The sequence below is a fragment of the Geotrypetes seraphini genome, chromosome 12, assembly GCF_902459505.1.
Source record: "Geotrypetes seraphini chromosome 12, aGeoSer1.1, whole genome shotgun sequence".
In the NCBI taxonomy this organism is placed as follows: domain Eukaryota; kingdom Metazoa; phylum Chordata; class Amphibia; order Gymnophiona; family Dermophiidae; genus Geotrypetes; species Geotrypetes seraphini.
In genome coordinates, this window is record NC_047095.1 from 44,824,236 (window position 1) to 44,846,902 (window position 22,667).

A 22,667-nucleotide genomic window follows, 5' to 3' on the forward strand; every position below is an offset into this window, starting at 1 on the left:
GCGGTTTACAGAAAATATACATTAAGATTAGAAATAAGAAAGGTACTTGAAAAATTCTCTTACTGTCCCGAAGGCTCACAATCTAACTAAAGTACCTGGAGGGTAATAGAGAAGTGAAAAGTAGAGTTAGAGGAAAAATAAAAATAAAATAAACATTTTAACAAGACAGCATTGATCTAAATACTTTGGAAGGGAGAAGAGAGGAGAGAAAGGAATAGAAGCAGAAGGGGGAGCCGTTGAACAGTAGAATTCTGGAGAAATTTAAAGATATCATCTGCAAAGGCCAGACAACGGACCTCCTCCTGCCCCACAGTCAACCCGGAAACCAAGCCATCCTCCCGAATCCGCCGCAATAGGGGCTCCAGAGATAAAATAAATAATAAAGGGGAAAGAGGACAACCCTGACGGGTGCCATGCTCCACTGGAAAATAACCAGAAACAAGTCCATTAACCAATACTGCCGAACTAGGAAGATGATACAACAAACGGACCATGGACAGAAAAGAACCCCCCAACCCATAGCCTTCAATCACAGTGAACAAGTACTCCCAATCTACACAATCAAATGCTTTACTAGCATCAAGACTAATCAAGAGATCCGGGAGCGAATGGGTTGCACTATGACCCACAGCCGCCATGACCTTCTGGACATTCCAAACCGCCTGTCTACCCCGAATGAACCCCACCTGGTCAGCATGAATTAGTCTCTCATATTTGAAAACAACATGTCTGGTTACTATTCCTACTCAACTGTATATTCAATAGTAAAGCAATCTTAGCCAGTTTTAGCAGCTTTAGATCCTGTCTTGCTGCTGTCTTTTCCTGTTGATGCTTTATAGATCATTGATGTAAGTAAATCAAAGAGCTGCAGTGCTCAGACTTATCAAAATCTCGCATAGGCAATTAATCTGATTGACAGTTCTTATGTCTCTTCCTGATGATCTGCCAGAAATCGTGATGGGGAACCTACCTTGATAATAGTGTTGCTGGATTTCTCAGAATTTTTCAATAATGTGGATCATAATATCTTACTAACAAGACTGGCAGAAACAGGTATTGGTGGCATTGTTCAAATCCTATTTGTCAGATAGTAGGATATACTATACATACATGTTTATATGCATAAGGCCTGCATTACCTAACTGAGGTCTATGAACCAAACTCTGACTAGGCAGGAACCATCTTTTTATGACAATACTGTCACAGCTGATACCAGATTTCCTGCAGCACTGACATTCCAAGGAACATCTGTATTGTTTCTCTCTGGTGTAAAAACCTACACAGTGAGATTTACACCAACACTGTTATGTGGTAATATCTGCTGACCATCTTGTAAGGCACCAGTAGTACCAATTTTGATAAGGAGAGCCATCTGCAAGGCCAGGGGCCTCATATCATTTATAGGACGAGCATTTCTATGCCAAGCTAAATGACTATTACTATCTGGTCAGCTTAGTGATCTGATTACCAGGATCATACCCCATGCAATGTCCATGCACCCCCCTAAGGCAAGGAACCTTTGTGTGCCCAGCTTATGCAATCAGCACTAATTGAACAGTGGCATAGTAAGGGGGGGTGGAGGGGGGCAGTCCGCCCTGGGCGCCATCTTGATACAGGCACCCGTCCTCCTCTCCACCCCCACCCCGCTTCCCTTCTCCCATACCTCTGTAATGTTTCTGGAGTGAGCAGCAACCCCCATCCTGCTGTCGTGCCAGCGTCAGCTTTTCCTCTGATGTCACTTCCTGGACCCACACCCAGGAAATGATGTTCAGAGGAAGAGCCGATGGTGGCACAATAACAGCTTGGAGGTTGCTACTCATGTCAGGAACGTTACAGAGGTACGGGGAAGGGAAGCGGCACACATGTGGCAGGAGGGGGTTGGGTAGGAGCGTGTGGAGATGGGGGAGGAGCGTCATAGCCCTGGGCACCTCTCACCCTCACTACGCTACTGAGTGTAGGGGTACTTAGTTGTGATATTCAGCACTTAAATGAACACAAGCAATTTAACTGAGCAGGAGCCGGAACTTAACCAGTTAGCAATTTTATTCACACCTGTAATTATTTAAGTATGTGGCTAAAGATAGGACTACAAAATGGGTGTCCTAACTTTAGCCACAGAGATAGCTGGGCAGTGAAAGTATCTATCCCCAGAATGAGAAAGAAATTATTTAAAAAACAACCTGATAACCCCTGATAAAGCCATTTAGAGGCGAAACGGGTCCTGTTGGGGCTGGCTAGAAACTCTGCATGCTAAAAGATAAGTGAAAATCTCTATTAAATTAAAAGTTGATTACAAATTGATAATAACAAAGAGATTCAAGTTGAGCACAAGGGAGGAGGTGGAAATAAGGGTCAATGATTAAAGCTTGGAGCCATTCAGAGCTCCTTTTACGAAGGTACGCTAAGCGTTTTAGTGCACGCACTGGATTAGCGCGCGCTAACTGAAAATCTAACGCCTGCTCAAAAGGAGGCGATCGCGGCTAGCTTGTGCGGCAATTTAGCGTGCGCTATTCTGCACGTTAAGGCCCTAAAGCGCCTTCGTAAAAGGAGCCCTCAGTCTCGATATTACACATTAGTGTCCTAAATCAAGCGGGTTTGTGAGACCCTTTATCCTCCTGACCTAGGCTAGGCACTCTGTACAGTTTTGGATTGTTGCCGGTTAATCCCATTTATCATCTTCCTTGCTATATCAGTGATTCATTGTCCTAACTTTAGCCATCAGTCTGAATATTGGCCAATGGCCAGTTAACATCTGGGCAACACCATTTTAAAATTACGGAGCACTTTATCATTGCAATGAAAACACAAAAATAGTATCTACTGGGCCGGGCCGTTTGGGCTGAGACATATTATGATCAACATCATGAATAAGATAAGTGATTTTCAATACTACTTTATTATTGTCGGATTAACAGCTTACTGCTTAGCAGATAACTAACAGCAGATTGAAAATTTGATGAGAATCACCATCAGGGACTGGGATGAAAAGTGTATTGATGGTCCCGATTTTGTTCTCCTAATGGCTCGTGCTTGTAGGAAACACTTAGACACTGAACACTTTGCACAATATTTATTAATAATCTATTAGAGTTCAATATAAGATATGCTATAAATTTGAATGATCTGTATTAATTTGAGCATATCATAGTTTTTTGATCTCCTTAATATTTTTAAACATCTGGGTAGCGCCAAAGGTATTCCAGCTGGCCCTTGTCCCAATCCCCCCCTCCCTCCCCCTCTGAAACACTCACTAATCCTGGGATGATTCATCACCCCCCAATTCCCTAGGCCCTCCCAAACCTACTTGAAGCTCCCTGGAAGGTCTAGGAGGGCATAAGGGCAGGAGGAATGCTCATGGCCTACCCCGCCAGGGCTTCCCTCTGCCGTGCCATCAGTGACGCAGCAGAGGGAAGGCCCCAGCGGGGCAGGCCAGGAGCAGCCTGTTCACCACACTGCCTCTGCCAACCAGCCACCTCCACTGCTGCTTTAGGAGACCCAAACATATGTCAGGAGACTCAGGATTCAGTGAATCTGACTTTTTAAGAAAACAAATCAACTTGAATCTATTCACTGAAATGAATAGGTGAATCAATTCAAATCAGATAATCGGGCAAATAATAATTGGCAATGAACAAGTAATAATTAGTACTAGTTGGCAGTAATTAGAATTTACATGCACAACTTTCTAAGCGTATTCTCTAAAGTGGTGCATGCAAATTCTAGTGCATGGACTTCAAAAGGGGGCAAGGCCAAGGGAGGAGCATGAGCGGGTCGTCGTTGTTCCTAAAAGTTAGGTGCACCGTTATAGATCTATGCAAAATTTAGGCACAGGCATTTAGGCCTGGTTTTCACTGGCATATATGTCTGTGCCTAAATCTTAGTCATGCGCAGTGGTGTAGCAAGAGAGGTTGGCACCACGGGTGGTGGCACCCAGCATCACCAAGCTGTGCGCCTTCCCCACTCTTCACTGCTGCTTGGGTGCCCCCCTCTTCCTACTTTTCCCTGCTGCTTCAATGCCCCCATGTATTTCTTGAAATTTCCACCAGCTTGAGTGGCATCTTCCACCCACTGCTCACACTGGCATTGGCTTCCTTCTGATGTCACGTCCTGGTCCCACATCTAGGAAGAGATATCAGAAGGGAGACAACGCAAATAACTGGTGAAAGATGCTGCTTGCACCGGCGAACATTTAAAGAGGTACACAGGTGGGGGCAGAGAGGAGGAGAGGCACCGGCGCTCCCTGTGAAGATAGCGCTCAGGGCAGTCCCTCCCACCTCCTTACAACGCCACTGGTCATGTGCAGAGGTGCTAAGAATGATTATATACACTTCGCCCAATTTGGGAGGTGTTTTACAGAATCTCACTAAGCACCATCCTTTTTGGCACCAATTTTTTAGGCATCATATATAGAATATATCCCTTAGTACGCAGGAAAGTCCTGTGTTAAAAAGCACTAAATTCATTTTTTAACAGGTTTAGTAAAAGGGCCTCTTAATTCCTCGTGTAAAGCCTTGGCTGAAACAAACCTTTTTTGGAGACCTACAAATGCTGTTGAGCAGGTGTAGGAACTTTTTCCCTATATACGTGAAGTGTGAAATGAGGAATACATGTGTAGGTTGCAGTCTTGCTCAAACCATGACCCCTTGAAATCTCTACATATTGTGAATTTCTACCTGTAAATAGTGGCTTTTTGAAACTGTTTTTTTTACATGTACATGTAATATACACAGGTAACTGCCAGTATTTCCACATGGAAACCATAAATAGGGCTTCAAAAATACCCCCACCCCATATTCAAATGTTAATAACTTCACTGGTGTGGATTGGCATCCACCACATTTTTAAAATTGTATTAGTTATTTTTCCTTCTCAGCAATTAACCTCCTCACTCCCCAGGACCTAAAAGTATTTTCACCATACCACTGATCATTGCCTGTCCTGGATAGACAAGAGACCCAAACAGAGGTCGCCTGCATTGTCCAATCAAAAGTTAAAACTGAGTGTTTCTTCTTACCTTGTATGTAAATAGACGTCTGGTTCTTGGGAACCTTCTTCCATGAGAAATTTCCCTCTTGGTTTTCACAAGCTGTTGAAATCCATTCCAATATAAACCAAAGAATGAATTTTTCAAGTGACTCCCATGTGATAAGAATTTCATTCTGAGCAGCAGAAATAACCCTCATATTTCTAGGAGGTAGCAAACCTGCAGCAGAAGTGCAATGCTGTTTATTTACAAATAAAATTATTATTATTAGAGTTCCTCCTTCTCAGCCTCAGATTACTACTTATCTGAAGTGGGATCAGGAGGAGCCAAGTTCTAAATCTCCTCCTGACCCTGAGCTACCTATAGTGGCAGCCGCAAAATTGGACTGACCTATAGAAGACGAGTTATCAACTGAAGAATCTGTAAACTTATCATCAGCTGAATTGGAGCAAGCTCCTAGTGGAGATGCTCAGGAAGAAAGACAGTGTAGTGAGAAATTAACAACTATACAAATTCAAAAATTTCCTTTGAATAAACCTCAAGTTACAATGGAAGCTTTGTGGGACTTGGTGGTTAATCTGGGAAAATCTTTGTCCCCATATTAGAGACATCTGATAAAGAAGTTGCTAAACCTTCTAGTTTAGTAGCTTCGGTTGCCCTTCTACCTGATAAATTTTGTATAATAATGATGTTCTTCCAAAATGGACATAAAGACCTGGATTCTGTAAACTGCGTCCCAATTATAAGCAGCTGTAGACGTTCTACAGCTGTCTAATCAACCAATCGGGACGCATGTTTTCTAAAAAAATGCTCCCCAGGCAGGCCGCCGATATTGAAGGCACCTCCGGGAAGCTAGGGAGGCCCGCAAGTCCGCCAAGCTCGCCTAAGGCTAGGCGGTAGCCTTAGATGAACTTAGGCAGCCCTACGTGTCTCCCTATTAGAGCGGGAGACCCTTACATTGTAGGCCAGCAAAATGCTGGCCTACATTGTAAGTAGACATGGCCACTATACTTAATTGTGGTTGGAGGCACCCTGGAGTAGGACGGCAAACTCTGTTAGGTAGTTGAGGGCATGCCCTCTCAGGATCTTAAAGGCAGTGATGCCCAATTTAAACTTGATCCTTGAGGTTATAGGCATCCAACGTAGTTTCATGTAGTAAGGATGCAGGTGTTCTGATTTTCATAGTCCATATATGAGTCTTGCCGCTGCATTTTGAGTTAGTTGTAGATGCAATGGCAACATTTTATAGCACAGGACTAGCATTATATTACAGTAGTCTAGTTGAGATAGGATTAGGGATTGCATTAAATTTCGGAAAGCCTCTATTTCGAATTATTTTCTGATGGATCTTAGCTTTCTCATCATAAGGAACAACTGTTTTATTATCAATTGTATGTTCCTTTCATGGATCGGTGGTTATCAATTTCTACTCCTAAGATTCAGGATTGTAGTTCTAATGGAAAGTCTGAATCATCTACTGCAGGGGTGCCCAAAAGGTCGATTGCGATTTACCAGTCGATCACAAAGGCAACGGGGAGACAGAAAGACAGAACAGGGAGACAGAAAGAAAGACAGACAAGAGAGAAAAAGAAAGAAAGGGGGGCAAGGAGACAGAAAGAAAGAAAAGGGAGGGGGCAGGGAGAGAAAAAAGAAAAGGGGGAGGGAATGGAGTGTGTCGAGTGGCAGGGAGAGAGGAAGAAAAAGTTGGACTCATGGAAGGACAGAAATGTTGGTTGGAGAATGGAATGAGGTCTGGAGGAGACGAAGCATGCAGGAGGCAGAAAGGAGGGAAGAAATATTGCATGGACAGTCAGAAGAAGAAAGTGCAACCAGAGACTCATGAAATCACCAGACAACAAAAGTAGGAAAAATGATTTTATTTTAAATTTAGTGATCAAAATGTGTCCATTTTGAGAATTTTTATCTGCTGTCTATATTTTGCACTATGGCCCACTTTTACTAAACTGCAGTAGTGGATTTTAGTGCAGGGAGCCTATGAGCATCGAGAGCAGCGCAGGGCATTCAGTGCAGCTCCCTGCTTGAAAAACTGCTATTGCAGTTTAGTAAAAAGGGAGGGGGTATATTTGTCTACTTTTGTATAGTTGTTACTGAGGTGTCGGTGAGGGGTCGGTGCTGGGACCGCTACTGTTCAATATATTCATCAATGACCTGGAAACAGGGACAAAGTGCGAAGTTATTAAATTCGTGGACGACACAAAACTCTCCAGCAGGGTCAGAACTGTTGAGGAATGCAATGAACTACAGAGAGACCTGAACAAACTGAGTGAGTGGGCAAATAGATGGCAGATGAGCTTTAATGTAGAGAAATGTAAGGTCTTGCACATAGGGAAAGAGAACCCCCATGTATAGCTATACGATGGGAGGGAGGATACTGGGGGAAGGCAACCTAGAAAAGACCTGGGGGTATTGGTGGATAAATCAATGAAGCCGGCGGCACAATGTGCAGCAGCCTCGAAGAAAGCGAACAGAATTCTGGGCATTATCAAAAAAGGTATCACTACCAGAACGAAGGAAGTTATCCTGCCGCTGTATCGAGCAATGGTGCGCCCGCATCTGGAGTACTGCGTCCAATACTGGTTGCCGTACCTTAAAAAGGATATGGCGATACTCGAGAGGGTCCAAAGGAGAGCAACAAGGATGATTAAGGGCATGCAGAACCTTTCATATGCCGAAAGGTTGGACAAGCTGGGGCTCTGTACCCTGGAAAAGCGGAGACTTAGAGGGGACATGATAGAGACCTATAAAATCATGAAAGGCATAGAGAAGGTGGAGAGGGACAGATTCTTCAGACTAGCGGGGACAAAAAAACACGAGGTCATTCAGAAAAATTGAGAGGAGACAGATTCAAAACAAATGCTAGGAAGTTCTTCTTCACTCAGAGGGTGATGGACTTCTGGAATGCACTTCCAGGAGAAGTGAAAGGACAGAGTACATTACTGGGGTTCAAAAAGGGACTGTATGACTTCCTGAAAGAGAAGAGGATAGCAGGGTACAGATAGAGGGTTACTTACGGGACATTAAGTAAATGGGATATACACATCCTAGGTAAGGAGCACTTACAGGTCATGGACCTGGTGGGCTGCCGCGGGAGCGCGATGGACCCCTGGTCTGACCCGGCAGGGGCAATGCTTATGTTCTTATGTGACACTGCATATTTTAAAGTCATCTGCCTTGACCTCTTTGAAACCCCCCCCGAATATAAATGATAATTAACATTTTCTCTGCGTACAGTGTGCTTTGTGTTTTAAAAAATTTTATTGTTGGTAGATCATTTTGACTTGGTAATTTTAAAAGTAGCTCGCAAGCCAAAAAAGTGTGTTCTACTGTGATCCTTAGCATGGGTCACTCGAGGGTCCTAGCCAAAGGAATTTGGTTTTGTTCTTATTTAGTTAGAGGCGGTGAGTCGAGTTCCAGTTTTCTATGATGCAGACACATTTTTTGAAAGCAATGAGGGTATTGTCTAATGAGGCTATTACAGGTAGTACGATCGTTATGTCATCCACACGTGAAATGTTTTATTCGTGTGAGATCTAGGTCAGCTCCCAAGGAGGTTGAACACTGATGGTGAAAGTGGGGATCCTTGGGGGACACCATTTACCTCAAAATGCGCCCTAAATAGAACATTCAAGGGTTTTATGGGACACTGCAAGGCCACCCACACATCACACATACACCCACAGTCTGAAAAAAAAGAAGACAGAGAAAAAAAGTGGAGAAAAATCCTCAGTTAAGCTTCATATGGCTAAAAAAACCTCCACTTATGTGTCTTCACTATATCAAAAACAGTTTTGAAAAAATGAGGCACAGTAGCAGCCCTCCAAAAACACCTCACATCCAGCACGCCAAAATCTCACATACAAACATTGTGTGAAAAAAGATTGCAGTCCAGAAGCACAGTCAGAAATATTGCAACTTGAGCAAGGAAAAAAGAAAAACTTAGCTGTCCACGAAGTCCCAGCTGTCTCCAATCAGGCTTATTCATAAGCCCCACTTCCCAGGCCTCGTGGATAAGCAAGCCCACCCAACAGGGAAATCTCCGTTTCGCTCTTGCTGTGTCAGGGGTGAAAAACTTCCTGCATCAAAGGCAATCCACCACAACCCTCTGTGCAAATCCTTCACAAATTTCACAGCTGGAAGGTATCAGCTATCAGAAAGATCTCCATCCTTACTTACAGCATAGTGCCGGGTGGTTAGGAAGTCTTGGAACCAGGAAAGAACTGGGCCGCTGAATCTAAAATTGCTGAAGATCTTGGACATTCGATTGAAGTCTACTAGGTCAAATGCACTGCTTAATAGTTCTAATAGTTCTTTTCTGTATATTACTACTGCTGTGATTTTTCCTGAATCCTGATTGTGAAGGACGGAGGATACTGAAGCGTTGTAAGTAGCATTAGAGTTGTTTTGGTAAATATCCCTCCATCATTTTAATGAATAGGGGCATGGAAGCTTCTGGCCTGTAACTGGTCACATCAAAGGGGCTGAGTTTGGGGCTCTTGGGAACGGGAGTTAATTCCTCCTCCTGACTGGAGAAAAGGCCAGGTTTTAGGTCATAGTTGAGCAATTGGATTATTTTTCCTATGGTTGTCGAGATGGCTGCTTTGATCAGGTAAGAAGTGCAGGTATCAAGGCTGCAGTGCGCACCTTCCCTTCCACACACACATACACACACACACACACACACACCCGTTCCTTTTGTTCTTCACCAGCACAAACAGCAGCTCCAACCTGCTGCTCACCAGCCTCAGCTCTAACTTTGACGCCACTTTCTGGTTGCAGGACCAGGAACTGACTTCAAAGGAAGAGCCAAATCTGGCACCGGCAGCAAGTTGGAGATGCTGCTCATGCCAGGGAAGTTAAAGAGGTATGGGGAAAGGGTAAGAACATAAGAAGCGCCGTCTCCGGATCAGACCTTTGGTCCATCAAGTCCGGTGATCTGCACACGCGGAGGCCCTGCCACCGGTGTATACCAGGCGTAATTTTAGTCACCCATATCCCTCTATGCCTCTCGTAAGGAGATGTGCATCCAGTTTGCTTTTGAATCCTAGGACCGTTGATGCCGCAATAACCTCCTCCGGAAGGGCATTCCAGGTGTCAACCACTCTCTGCATGAAGCAGAATTTCCTGATATTTGTCCTGAACCTGTCCCCCCTTAGCTTCATTCCGTAGAAAAGGGGCATGCATGTGTATGTGGCAGGGAAGGAGCAGTGGTAGAAGAGAGCAAGGGTGCACCACCGTCCCAGGTGCCACCCACCCTCACTATACCACTGCATGTCCCTCCCAAAAAAACAATAAATGACACTTACAAAAATTGAGCACTTACAGGCAAATTCTATTTAGTCCGCCTAAGGTTAGGTGCATGCATTAGCATTTTGGTAAACTGTTTTGGTTGTACCACAGAAAGGCAATATATCAAATGCAAGATCCATACCCATACCCATACCCAGTCTGCAACATTTTTCAATCTTGCTGGGTAAGTTTACATGTAAGGTAAACGTTCAAGTGTATATGCACTTACTATCGTTCCTGTTGTAGTCAAGCTGCACAGGGAGTTTTGCTGGCTTGGAAGTTCCTTGTGAATTATGTGCAATTACATTGATTGTGTGCACTGTCTGGGAAACCACAATTCTGCATTGCAATTCGGATGTCTTACAAAATTTGCTGATAGTCTTATAGCCATGGTCTTCATAGAATATTTCATACTTTGAAATGATTCCTCTGGCAACTTCTGGAGAAAGAGGCTGCAAAATAACAATTATATATTTTTATGTGGCTTTTATAATCTTGATTTCAGTAATAAACATAATCCATAGACATAGTCTGACTGCTTAATTTGGGGCAAGCAATACACAGAATGGAGGTTAGATACATATGTGTAACTTCAGATTCAGTGTGATCTTGGGCATGTCATTGTCTCCTACTGCCTCAGGTACATACTTGGGGCAAACTTAGGCATCGCTGGGCATCCTAGAAACATAGAAACAGACGGCAGATAAGGGCCACGGCCCATCTAGTCTGCCCACCCTAATGTCCCTCCCCTATCTTTGCCCTGTGAATAGATCCCATGTGCCGATCCCATTTGGCCTTAAAATCAGGCACGCTGCTGGCCTCAATCACCTGTAGTGGAAGACTATTCCAGCGATCAACCACTCTTTCAGTGAAAAAGAATTTCCTGGTGTCACCTCGTAGTTTCCCGCTCCTGATTTTCGACGGATGCCCTCTTGTTGTCGTGGGACCCTTGAAAAAGAAGATATCTTCCTCCGCCTCGATGCGGCCCGTAAGATACTTGAACGTCTCGATCATGTCTCCCCTCTCTCTGCGCTCCTCGAGCGAGTATAGCTGTAATTTGTCAAGCCGTTCTTCGTATGGAAGATCCTTGAGTCCCGAGACCATCCGGGTGGCCATTCTCTGCACCGACTCCAGTCTCAGCACATCCTTGCGATAATGCGGCCTCCAGAATTGCACACAGTATTCCAGGTGGAGCCTCACCATGGATCTATACAATGGCATAATGACTTCCGCCTTACGACTGACGAAACCCCTTCGTATGCAGCCCATGATTTGTCTTGCCTTGGACAAAGCCTGCTCCACTTGATTGGCAGACTTCATGTCCTCACTGACGATTACCCCCAAGTCTCGTTCTGCTACCGTTTTTGCTAGGATCTCGCCATTAAGGGTATAAGACTTGCATGGATTTTGGCTGCCCAGGTGCATAACTTTGCATTTTTTGGCATTGAAGTTGAGTTGCCATGTCCTAGACCATCGCTCCAGTAGGAGTAGGTCGTGCATCATGTTGTTGGGCATTGAATCTTCGTCCGTTGTGCATTTGCCCACTACATTACTTAGTTTGGCGTCATCGGCGAATAATGTTATTTTACCTTGAAGCCCTTCTGCCAAGTCCTAGACATAGGTGCCACTCCATTAGGCCAGCTTTTCACTTGCCTAATTTGGCAGCACATATGTCGGACACCTAATGACGCCTAACTTATCCATGCCTATTCTCTGCCCATAACCATACCTACTGTTTGAGATAGGTGTTAGGCAACCTTAGGCGTGAGGATACCTCCACTTAGCACTTAGGTGCTGCCAGGAGTCCTAAGAGTTTGTTGTCAAACTCTTAAATTGTTTAATTAATGGGAGGGGGTCCTTTTAATTGGCTGAAAACCAGCATTGTTAATTACCACTCTGATTAAGCCAATTAAAAAATAAAAGTTAGGCAAGGATCCTGAATCTAGGCATGGCTGGATGGCTGCAATTAGGGCTGCAATAACGGCACCTAATGTAGATTCTATTTATAGAATCTGGCTGTTAGGGCTAAATTCAGATATGATACCCAAAACACCAGCACTGGAAAAAGTTGGGTGCGGTTTATAGAATAGCACTTGTGCCCAGGAAATCCAACCAAATTTAGGAGTGGTCATTTGCACCAACAAAAATGTGGTGCAAATGCCCTTGCCTAAATTTTGGTCACAGAGGTCCTAATTCTGTAATTATGCATGTACTGTATTGTAAATGAATGCCTCCAAACCTCCCATTCTCCACCCTTTTTTTTTTTTTTTAACTTGTGTGTAGGTGTGGATCCTGAACCTACATTTACATTCATACCCCTTAATTGATTCTAATTATTTATTTATTCAATTTTCTATACCATTCTCCCAAGGGAGCTCAAATGGTTTACATGAATTTATTCAGGTATGCAAGCATTTTTCCCTGTCTGTCCAGGTGGGTTCACAATCTACTGGGGCAATAGGGGGATTAAGAGACTTGCCAGGGTCACAAGGAACAGCGTGGGTTTGAACCCACAACCTCAGGGTGCTGAGGCTATAGCTTTAACCACTGCGCCACACACTCCTCCTATAATTGCTTCTTAAAATGTCAATTGGTACTAATTAGCTTGTTATTCAATTAAATTGTACATGCAATTTGGGACCACAATCAAAATTGTGTGTGCAATTTTTGACGCTTTTTATAGAATTAGGGGGGGGTTGATTGTAACCTCTTTGGAGCAGAAACATATTGTACCTGAACACTTATCACTGTACAGTACTGCTATAAAAATAATATTAAGATTTAAGGCGGACATTATTATGGACCCGAGCTAAAATCTACCATGTGTTAAAACAGATAGGAGCAAGGAACCGGGGGTGATATGAGCAGATCAAAGGTGTAGCCAGCTGCAACATCCAGCAAGCGGTCACTTCTGCACATTAGCTGTCACAGCTGTTGATAGCAGGGTGCACTGACTGTCACCTCAAGAGGAACTGGTAAGTGCAGCCACACTACCAGCAATCTGGTAATACAGCCATGGCCCTAACTTCTATCAGCTCTCCCAATCTGACCCCCACCCCCTGATCTGATCCTCTTATTCACCCAACCCCCCCCCAAACAGCACTCCTCTTTCCAATCCCCCATTCTCCGATACCCCCTCGTCCCCCTGCTAAGCTCCTCTCACCATGTAGGGTTACCAGACGTCTGAATTTCCCCGGTTATGTCCTCTTTTAGAGGACATATCTAGGTGTCCAGAAGAGGTAGTGGAAACAGAGACTGTGTCTGAATTCAAGAGGGCCTGGAATAGGCACGTGGGATCTCTCGGAGAGAGAAAGAGATAATGGTTATTGTGGATGGGCAGACTAGATAGGCCATTTGGTCTTTATCTGCCATCATGTTTCTATGTTTCTACCTGTTCCCAAGCTCACATTTCGCCATCCACTGGGAACCCTCTCTGACTCCCTGCAGGGCAACACTTCTGACTTGTCTTTTATGTGCATGAAGCCAGGACAAAATTAACATGGATTTTAGTACAAAGCACTATAGACTTCTGACACTGCAGTTTTGGCCATCCTGCCTCTGTGTAAAGAATCAAGGACAGCCTGCTGATGGTTCTGTGTAACTGACTCAAATAGTTTGTGTTTATCCAAGAAGACCTTGTAGCAGAGACACTAAGGGAGCATTTCTATACAGGGTGCTAAATGGAAGGCACCAAGATGCAGCTCCATGAGCACAGCCTATCTCCCCACAAGGGCATTGTCAGCCCACTGGCGGCAATGTGGGCAGATTTGGTGGGGTTGCCCTAAAACCAGAGCTTTTGGGAAGAATATACAGTTTTGCATAAAAAGGTTCAAGGGTGCATTGATTCCATGGGACCCATTCTTTTTAATAGGGAAATTCTGGGTTTTTAAGTAAGCTGGCATGCTTCATCTTACCATGCTATGTACTGGTGCACTTAACTAGTAAATATAGGAAAGCCTACACTGTCACAAAGAAAGGACAGCTGCAAATCAGTTCAAAATGTTGTACAGAAAAAGAGACTTGAGAACACTTAAATCCATACATTCAGTCCAACAGTCTGTTATAGCACAATCATGGGTGCTGGAGACAGAGACTGTGACTGAATTCAAAAGGGTCTGGGATAGGCACATGGGAGAGAGAAAGAGATAATGGAGGCTGTTATAGGGGAAAGCACCCTTCAGCGATTCAAGACAAGGTTGGATAAGTTCCTACTGCAACAGAACATACGCAAGTAAGGCTAGACTCAAATAGGGCACTAGTCTTTGACCTAAGGGCCACCGCGTGAGCAGACTGCTGGGCACAATGGACCACTGGTCTGACCCAGCAGCAGCAAATCTTATGTTCTTATGTAAGCGATGGGCAGACTAGATGGGCCATTTGGACTTTATCTGCCATCATGTTTCTATGTCTCTCAAAAACTCTACAAGCCAAAAAGGGCAATTCAAAAGAATAAAGATGAAGCAATGCACTTATCTTGGGAACTGTGCCCTGGGACTCCTTCAAATGAACATAAATGCAGGGGAGAAAAACCGTAGTGCAGATCTACTTTCAAACAAGTGGCAAACCCGACAGCGGCCCTGTTTCACATAACGCTATTTTAAGGGTAAGGCAAATATCTCCATCCGAGCATTCAAACTCCAGGTAGAAAAGACCAGAAACAAAATTCCTATGAGCGTTGGAACTATTACTGTCGCGGCTGGTGATAAAAAAATGCTAATGTGGTTTCATAAAAGAAGGGGGGAGGGGTAATGACTATATAAAATTAAATTACCTTTATAAGCACAGTTACCTCATGGCTACCATTTGTGTATGTTAGGCCAAGAAATCTCCAGACGTCAAGCATTCCTGAAGGCGCTGCATCAGTAAGAAATAAATAGTAAAACATTATTAAAGCATCTACTTGGATTAATTAACATAGATTCAATTATGTCTTTATTCTGATACTCCTTCCCAACTCTTTTCAGGTGCGTTTCACCAGTGCCGCGGTCCTATTGTTTTTGTAGTCCCTATGTAAAACTAGGGTCAGAGGCTTTTCCCTAGGTACATAGAGGCCATAATTTCCCCCATCTCTTTTACAAAACCACAAAAGTGTTTTTAGCGCAGGCTAGCACACTGAATACTCTGCGCTGTTCCTGATACTCAGAGTTCCTATGAATGACAGGAGCAGCGCAGAGCATTCAGTGCACCGGCCTGCGCTAAAAACCGCTTCCGTTGTTTTGTAAAAGGGGGGGGAGGGTGTTAGTTAGCTGTCTCATATATCACCCTTCTATCCTGGTGAACGAGCAAAGCACAGCATGCTCCAGTAGCATGCAAATGACAAGCCAAGAATTGGGAGACTTCAAGTCATATCACTGTGCTTTGGGATCCTACTCATCTGGAAATTTTCCTTCACAGTAAAGTTGGGTATTTTTTTTTTTACGGGTTGTTTTGGGGTAAAAAAATAATTTGCCTAGTGAACAAGGAATTGTAATTTCAAATTTTCTTTTTTGGATTTATTTTGTTGTTATTCACCTGATTGATTCTCCATAATGTGGACTAAAATGATTAGGCCCCCTTTTATCATGCTGGCGAGGTAAATGCTCCATCTTTCATAGGAATTGAATGAGCATCAGAGTATTTACCTTGCCGGCCAGCACTAAAGCGCTGCACTGCAGCTTGATAAAAAGGGGTCCTTAATGTGTTAATTATTATTGATGGAAAATTGTTCCTTGCAAATTGCTTTTATATGTTACTTACATTACATTACATTAGAGATTTCTATTCCGCCATTACCTTGCGGTTCAAGGTGGATTACAAAAGATTTATTAATGGGGGTTACAATGGAAGAACAATTGTCATTTCTAGAGTTGTAAAGAGTGAGGTCATTTGTCAGTTCTCAAGTGGTAAAAAGTGGTGAAGAGTAGGTAGATATTTATGAATGGAGGGTAACAAAGGAAGATCATTTGTCATTTCTCAGGTTGTACAGAGAAGGTCAGGTAGTTTCAGTGTGGTGGGAGGAGGGAGGGAGGAATGACGGAGTAAGTGAAGTTAGGACTGTTTCAGGAATTTCTTGAAGAGCATAGTTTTTATTTCTTTTCTGAATATCTTATAGTCTATCAGAAGGTTGGAGATCTGGTTATCTAGTTTTGTGGCTTGAGTGGCTAGGAGGCCATCATATAATTTTGTCCGTTTTACTTCTTTGGTCGGGGGGGTGGGGGGGTGAATGGGGAGTGCGTTTTTCTATGTCTGGTTGAGGATGCTTGGATGAGGCAGTTGTTCATGTAGGATGAGCTGTCTCCGTTTAGAGTTTTAAATAACATGCAGTAGAATTTAAATAGTATTCTTTCTTGGATTGGTAGCCAGTGTGAGTTGGTGTAAGCTTCTGTGATATGGTCATGTTTCCTCAGTGAGTAGATGAGTCTCAGAGCTGTGTTTTGGATTGTTTGTAGTTGCTTGGTCATAATAGCGGGGCATGGGAGGTAGAGGATATTGCAGTAGTCTAGCAGTCCTAGGATTAGGGATTGCACTATGAGCTGTAACTGTGTTCTTTCAAAGAATTTCCGGACTTGTCTCAGGTTTCTCATGACTGCGAAGGATTTCTGTATTGGTTTATTTATTTGCGGTTGCATGATACAGCATCTGTCTATTGTCATTCCTAGTAGTTTTATGGTGGTTTGTATGGAATAGTTGATTGAGTTGAGTTCAATATTGGTTATGGTTGGGACTCTGTCATTTTCGAGGAGGATGAATTTAGTTTTGTCTGGGTTGAGTTTCAGTTTGTGATCTTTCATCCAAGTCTTGACTGATTCTAGTGTTTGATGTAGTATATTTGTCAAGGTGGTCTTTGGCTGATCAAATGGTACGAGAATGGTAATGTCATCTGCATAACTATAGGTGGTTATTCCTAGATTATCCAGATATGTTCCAAGAGAGGCAGTGTGTAGGTTGAAGAGAGTATGGGGATAGTGGGGATCCCTATGGTATGCCGCAAGGGTTTGTCCAAGGTTCAGATTTTTCTTTGTCTGATTTAACTCTGTATATTCTGAATTTTAGGAATCCTTCAAACCAGGAGTATACTTTATCTGAGATACCTATTGCATCCAAGATTTGCAGGAGGATGTTATGGTCTACTAGGTCAAATGCTGCGGTCAGGTCCAGTTGTATGAGAAGCATTTTTTTCCCTGTGCTAAGGTGTTGTCTGGCTGTGTCGATAAGGGAACCTAGTAATGTCTCCGTGCTGAAGTTGGTTCTGAAGCCAGATTGCATGGGGTGGAGTAAGTTATGGTCATCTAGATAGTTGGTGAGGAGTTTGGCTACTAGGCCTTCTGTAAGTTTGACGTATAGCGGAATTGAGGCAATGGGTCTGTAGTTGGATGGTTGGTCTGTTGGTCCTTTTGGGTCTTTTTGGATTGGGGTGATGATGATTTCACTGAGGTCAGTAGGGAAAATGCTGTCTGTGAGCATGGTTTGTATCCATTGCAGAAGTTGAGTGTGGAATTTTACACTGGAGGTAGTAAGGAGATGGGCAGTGGTTGAGGTCACAGGAGGCGTGGCTGTATTTTTTGTAGAGTTTATTGAGTTCGGACCATTGTATGTTGGGGAATTGAGACCATGTTCTGTCTGCTGCAGTTGATTCTTTTTCTGTGGGGTGAATTGTGAGTTCATTTAGGTGGCATGGGGTAAAATTGAGGGTGGCTCTGGCGTTTGTAATTTTGTTCTTGAAGTGATCTGCTAAGAGGGTGGCTGAGGGGGGTGGGGTTTTGTTAGTGGTCATGTAAGGTTTGGTATCTGTTAGATCTTTTAATATTTGGAATAGTTTTTTGGTATCTTGGGTTTCTGTGCCTATAAGATTGGTGTAGTGAGTTTTCCTCTTGTCTTTTAGTAGAAGTTTATATTGTTTGTTAAGTTTTTTCCAAGCAGTTTTTGTTTGATCTAGGTTTGTTTTTCTCCATTTTCTTTCTAGTCATCTGCATTGTCTTTTAAGTTGGAGCAGTTCGTTGTCAAACCATTGGTCTGATCTTCTGCTGGTTCTAGTTTAGGTTTGTAGTGGGGCTAGTTCATCAAGGATGCTGGTGGTCATGTTATTCCAGTGAGAGATGAAGTCTTTGGGGGTCGCAGTCCTGGATTGTTTCATCTATTTTTGTCCAGAATATGGATGGCTCAATGTGTTTGCGTGAGGTGTATGTTATTTTTTTGGATTTAGGTGTGGTTTTGTTCTTGGTCCAGTTGATGTTGAAGGTGTATGTGTAGTGGTTTTACCTGAGGGTAACATTATAAGAATTTCAATTAAAAAAAGAAAGTCTTACATCACTGTGAAGGTAAAACTGAAGGTAAGAGTTGTTCTGCTTCCAAGAGGCCTTCAAACAGGCTAACAGGTTAGCTGCATTGTGGGTAGACCCTGCTGAAGAGCACTGTGCAGTGCTGTTAGCCTGACTGAAGGCTTCTGGGAAGTAGTACAATCCTGAGGCTTGGCTTCACCTTCACAGTGATATCAGTCTTGATATCTCCAAACCATAGGCTTGTTGATTATGTTTATTAAAATTTGATATACTGCTCCAGCTCTCAAGAGGTCAACACAGTTTACAATAAAATCAATAAAATATTAAAAGAAAATAACTTCATATAAATAAAGAACAGACCCAATACCATTCATTCTAAAAGAGAATCAATAGCATACCAGAGTTTCAGGAAACATACCTTGCATGCCGGGAGAAATAATTTAATAAATATGATCATTCTTAGGGATATCTGCACCGAAAGCTTGCAAAAAGAAATAAGATTTTAATAATGTCTTTAAAACCTTGAAATTAGATTCCAATCTCAAACAGCTGAATAATTGGTTCCACATGCTTTGATCTAATAGCCTCCCATTTCACTATTTTTAAAGACGGTGAGGTTAATCTGTTATCCTGGAATGATCTGAGCGTTGATGAGGCTCTTTTGAACCTGGGCGTGGCAGTCTATTAAAAATGGACAGCTATGTGGTAGAATAGGCAAGCATGAAAAATAAAATAGCCATTATATTTTCCCCTCATTGCTCTGGATTTACTAGTCAGGATTTGTTTTTAAGAGAAGAACCTATCCAAGGGCACAGGAGGAGGGTTTAAATGGCTAGATAAAATTACAATTGGAGAAGCCAGAACACAAACCAGATAAAACAAACAGGGGTTAATATATTGACCTAAATATGTGTTTTGTGCTGAGGTCACTGGAAACAGGAGTAGGCCTTCTCTCATGTCACTAGAATTAATATATAAGCTCTGTTGAAGACCAGAGAAGATACACACAGGCTGTAGCTTAGTTTTATAAAGTCCCATTGTTTCAATGTGTGTCCAGTCTCCAGAGACCTGCAGGAGAGATAAGGGTTGGCTTTTGACCCGGTTGCTATAGAGATGGACTTTTCTTCTTACTACAGAGATTACATTCCAGGGGAGGGGGTTTCCCTCTCCTTTTTTGCAGGGTAAAGTTAGAAATGCTAATTGGATATACAAAATGATGAATTAAATTTTAGTAAACTAATAACGTAGGGGCTTTCATATTTAAGGGTTCAGATTGAAATATAATTACCTCTAACAATTTTACTGGAGGGGTCATATAGGAAAAAGTAGGGTCTGTGGGAGTGGATTGGCCACTCCCCTTTTCTTTCACTGAGACACAGGATTTTCAGTGCATGCTCTTAAATGACTCAGTAATATGGGAGCAGTAGTAACTCTTAAAGAGAAATGATTTAAAGCTGTGTGAATGGATAATTTTTCCTCTGTAAGTATATTATATTGTAATACTTTTTCCTGGTTTCTTCTGTACTTTTCTTTATTAGACAAGCTAGTATTAAAATGTAACTTTTAAGAATCTGTGTGTGAGGGGGACGGACACTCCCCCAATATGCATACAAGCGCCTTATATGGTATCAAGTATTCATGACCAATTAGATGCAGGCAGTAAAATGTCGTCATGTATTAGGTATATTTAAGTGAACCTAGCAGAACAGAATTTTGAGGGCGTTATGTCAGGGAAGTAGCATTTACACTCTCTGACTTGTAATGTTCCTCCATTGTACAAATGAATGCCTTGAAACAGGACTGTCTGTTGAATTTTAATACAACAAGATTTTATCTGGACTATTTGTACAATTATCATCATTTCAGTGCACCTATGGGCAGGGTAGAACCAAAACTCTGCTCAGCGTATGAGAAGGAACATATGGAATAATCAACAAATTCAAATAGCTTGGTTCTTGAGAACACATAATCTTAAGAGTAAGTGATAATACTTTAAATTGTATCCTGTATGAAATCTATTTACATGTTACAGGAGCACTGTATAATGGTTAGGCTTTTCCATCTATAAATGGAGTCCTTAGTTTTTTTTAATGAAGATGATTTGTTTTTAAGATGTAAATCACTTTGTTCAGAATTATCTAACTCAATATAATTGTTTTTTTTAATAAACATAAATATAAAGAAAGACTATTCAGACAGGCAGATCAGCTGCATTCTGCAGCAGGCTCAAGAAGCCCCACTTGGGCTGCCCTCAGCTTTAGGAGAGCAGCTATCCAATAGGCACTACCAAAGATGATATTGTTTATTGAAAGCTTCTATACCGCTACTAATGACTGGGGAGTCAATTCAGAGAAATTTGCATGAGCTTCTGTATGCCAGTATACCCCCTGCTTGTCCATGGAGATTATGTATAGGTAGCAACATTGTCACTTATAAAATGGACAGTATGGTGCTACTCATACACGCAAAGCGCCTGAAAGATGCAATATTTTGAATGTTTGCTTTTGCAAAATGGCTCTTCTCGTATGCTCACCACCAAATATATATACCGGTATATATATATATTTCATGTGATGCCATAAATGCTTTATAAAAGACATTACATTCAGTGAACCATTTATAAAATAATATTGCAGTTTTGCATGCACAAGCCTATATTTCTGATCTACATGCTCTAGAAAAACTTAAGCCCCCCCCCCCAAAAAAAAAAAATAGAGGGAAGAAGTTGCCTAGTGGTTACAGCTGCTGCCTCAGCACCCTGAGGTTTTGAGTTCAATCCCAGCCTGCTCCCTGTGACTTAACCCTCCATTGCCCCAGGTAGATTGAGAGCCTGCTGGAACAAATCGGGAAAATACTTTAAGTTTACCTGATTGCTATTCAATGTACTGTAAACCACTTTGCGTGAATCTCTTCATGAAAAGGCAGTCAAATGAATAGTCTAATAAAAAGGTGTAATCTTTCTTTTTTTTTTTTGCTTGTTAACTTTTATTTCCATGTATTTAAGTGGACTGACATTTCAACAACATTACTTCATTTAAGATGCTGGAAAGAAATATAGAATGGTAACTTATTTCCCATCTCACCTAATTCTGGTGTTGTGTGTTTAAAAGATGCACTCCATTCACTCCAGTACTTTTTGCCAGACTTTTGTCCACAGTGAGCTTGAAATTCATACTCTGTATATGGTTCCAAACTGTTCCTCAACTGGAGAGGATTTATTGAGAGCATTTCACTTCCTTTGATCTATGAGTACAACATAGGGTCCTGTTCATTGAACTTAACTTGAACCGATTGACACAAGCAGAAAAATACAGTACAGATGTTTTTCCATACTCGTAGAATGGGGAAAAGCCTTTGGAGCAGGCGGTAAATTTCCGGCTAGCGCACGCTAATCCGGTGCGTGCATTAAAACCGCTAGCGCGGCTTTGTAAAAGGAGCCCTATATGAATACAAACCATCTTAACAATACACTTTTTATCTTTTTCACTTCACCAGACCAGTAGTCCAGTTCCTTCCACAGGTGAGAGTATAATAATGTATATCACTATATACATGTCAATGCTTAGCCATTCTAGGGATTTTCAGACATCCACCCAAGTAACATAACTCATGGTGGTAGAGATCCTCGTCACTCCCAGCCTACCATTTTAAATGTTTTGACAATTTTTTTCATACTTTTATCTTTTTTATAGTTAGTATTTTTCTCAATAAACAAATAAATATTTTATCATACATATGCTTTCAAAAGAAATTGATTTATGCAAAGCCAAACTTAGCTTTAATGTGTAGTTTATATCCCCGAGCGATCAAGGGAACCATAACTGATCTAATGAGCCATTTGCAGTTTCACTGTACCGGCCGTGTGTACTTACACGTGCGTGGCTTAATCTTTGAGACAAGCATATGCTGCTGGCAGGATCAACCAGGTATCCTGCCAGTACCTGGTATCCTGCCAACCAAGTTGAGCTGCCATGTTTTGTATGAACTGCCCTGCTTGATGCCCAGATAAACAGAATTACAATTGTCCAACTGGCAAGCACAGTGGACTGTACCAACACTGAAAAATGTTCTTGATGGAATAATGATCTAACTTTTCTCAACATACGCAGACTCAAAAA

The 22,667-nt window shown here is 42.3% G+C and overlaps 1 protein-coding gene across 12 annotated transcripts in view; it reads right to left on the reverse strand.

The window, feature by feature from the left end:
- LOC117346864 (interleukin-23 receptor-like) overlaps window positions 1-22,667 on the reverse strand; it is a 104,726-nt gene that overhangs the window by 36,018 nt on the left and 46,041 nt on the right. For 8 of the 12 annotated variants that reach the window (XR_004536669.1, XM_033917042.1, XM_033917043.1 and 5 more), the window contains 4 exons: window positions 21,633-21,792; window positions 15,063-15,145; window positions 10,521-10,743; window positions 5,015-5,203 (listed from right to left, as the gene is read on the reverse strand). Coding sequence is in view for 11 of the 12 variants with exons in the window: in XM_033917042.1 (XP_033772933.1) it covers window positions 5,015-5,203; window positions 10,521-10,743; window positions 15,063-15,145; window positions 21,633-21,792 (655 nt within the window). In the remaining variant the exon portion in view is untranslated. The remainder of the gene's footprint in view (window positions 1-5,014; window positions 5,204-10,520; window positions 10,744-15,062; window positions 15,146-21,632; window positions 21,793-22,667) is intronic. The other 4 variants (XM_033917034.1, XM_033917037.1, XM_033917041.1 and 1 more) reach the window with 4 other exon arrangements.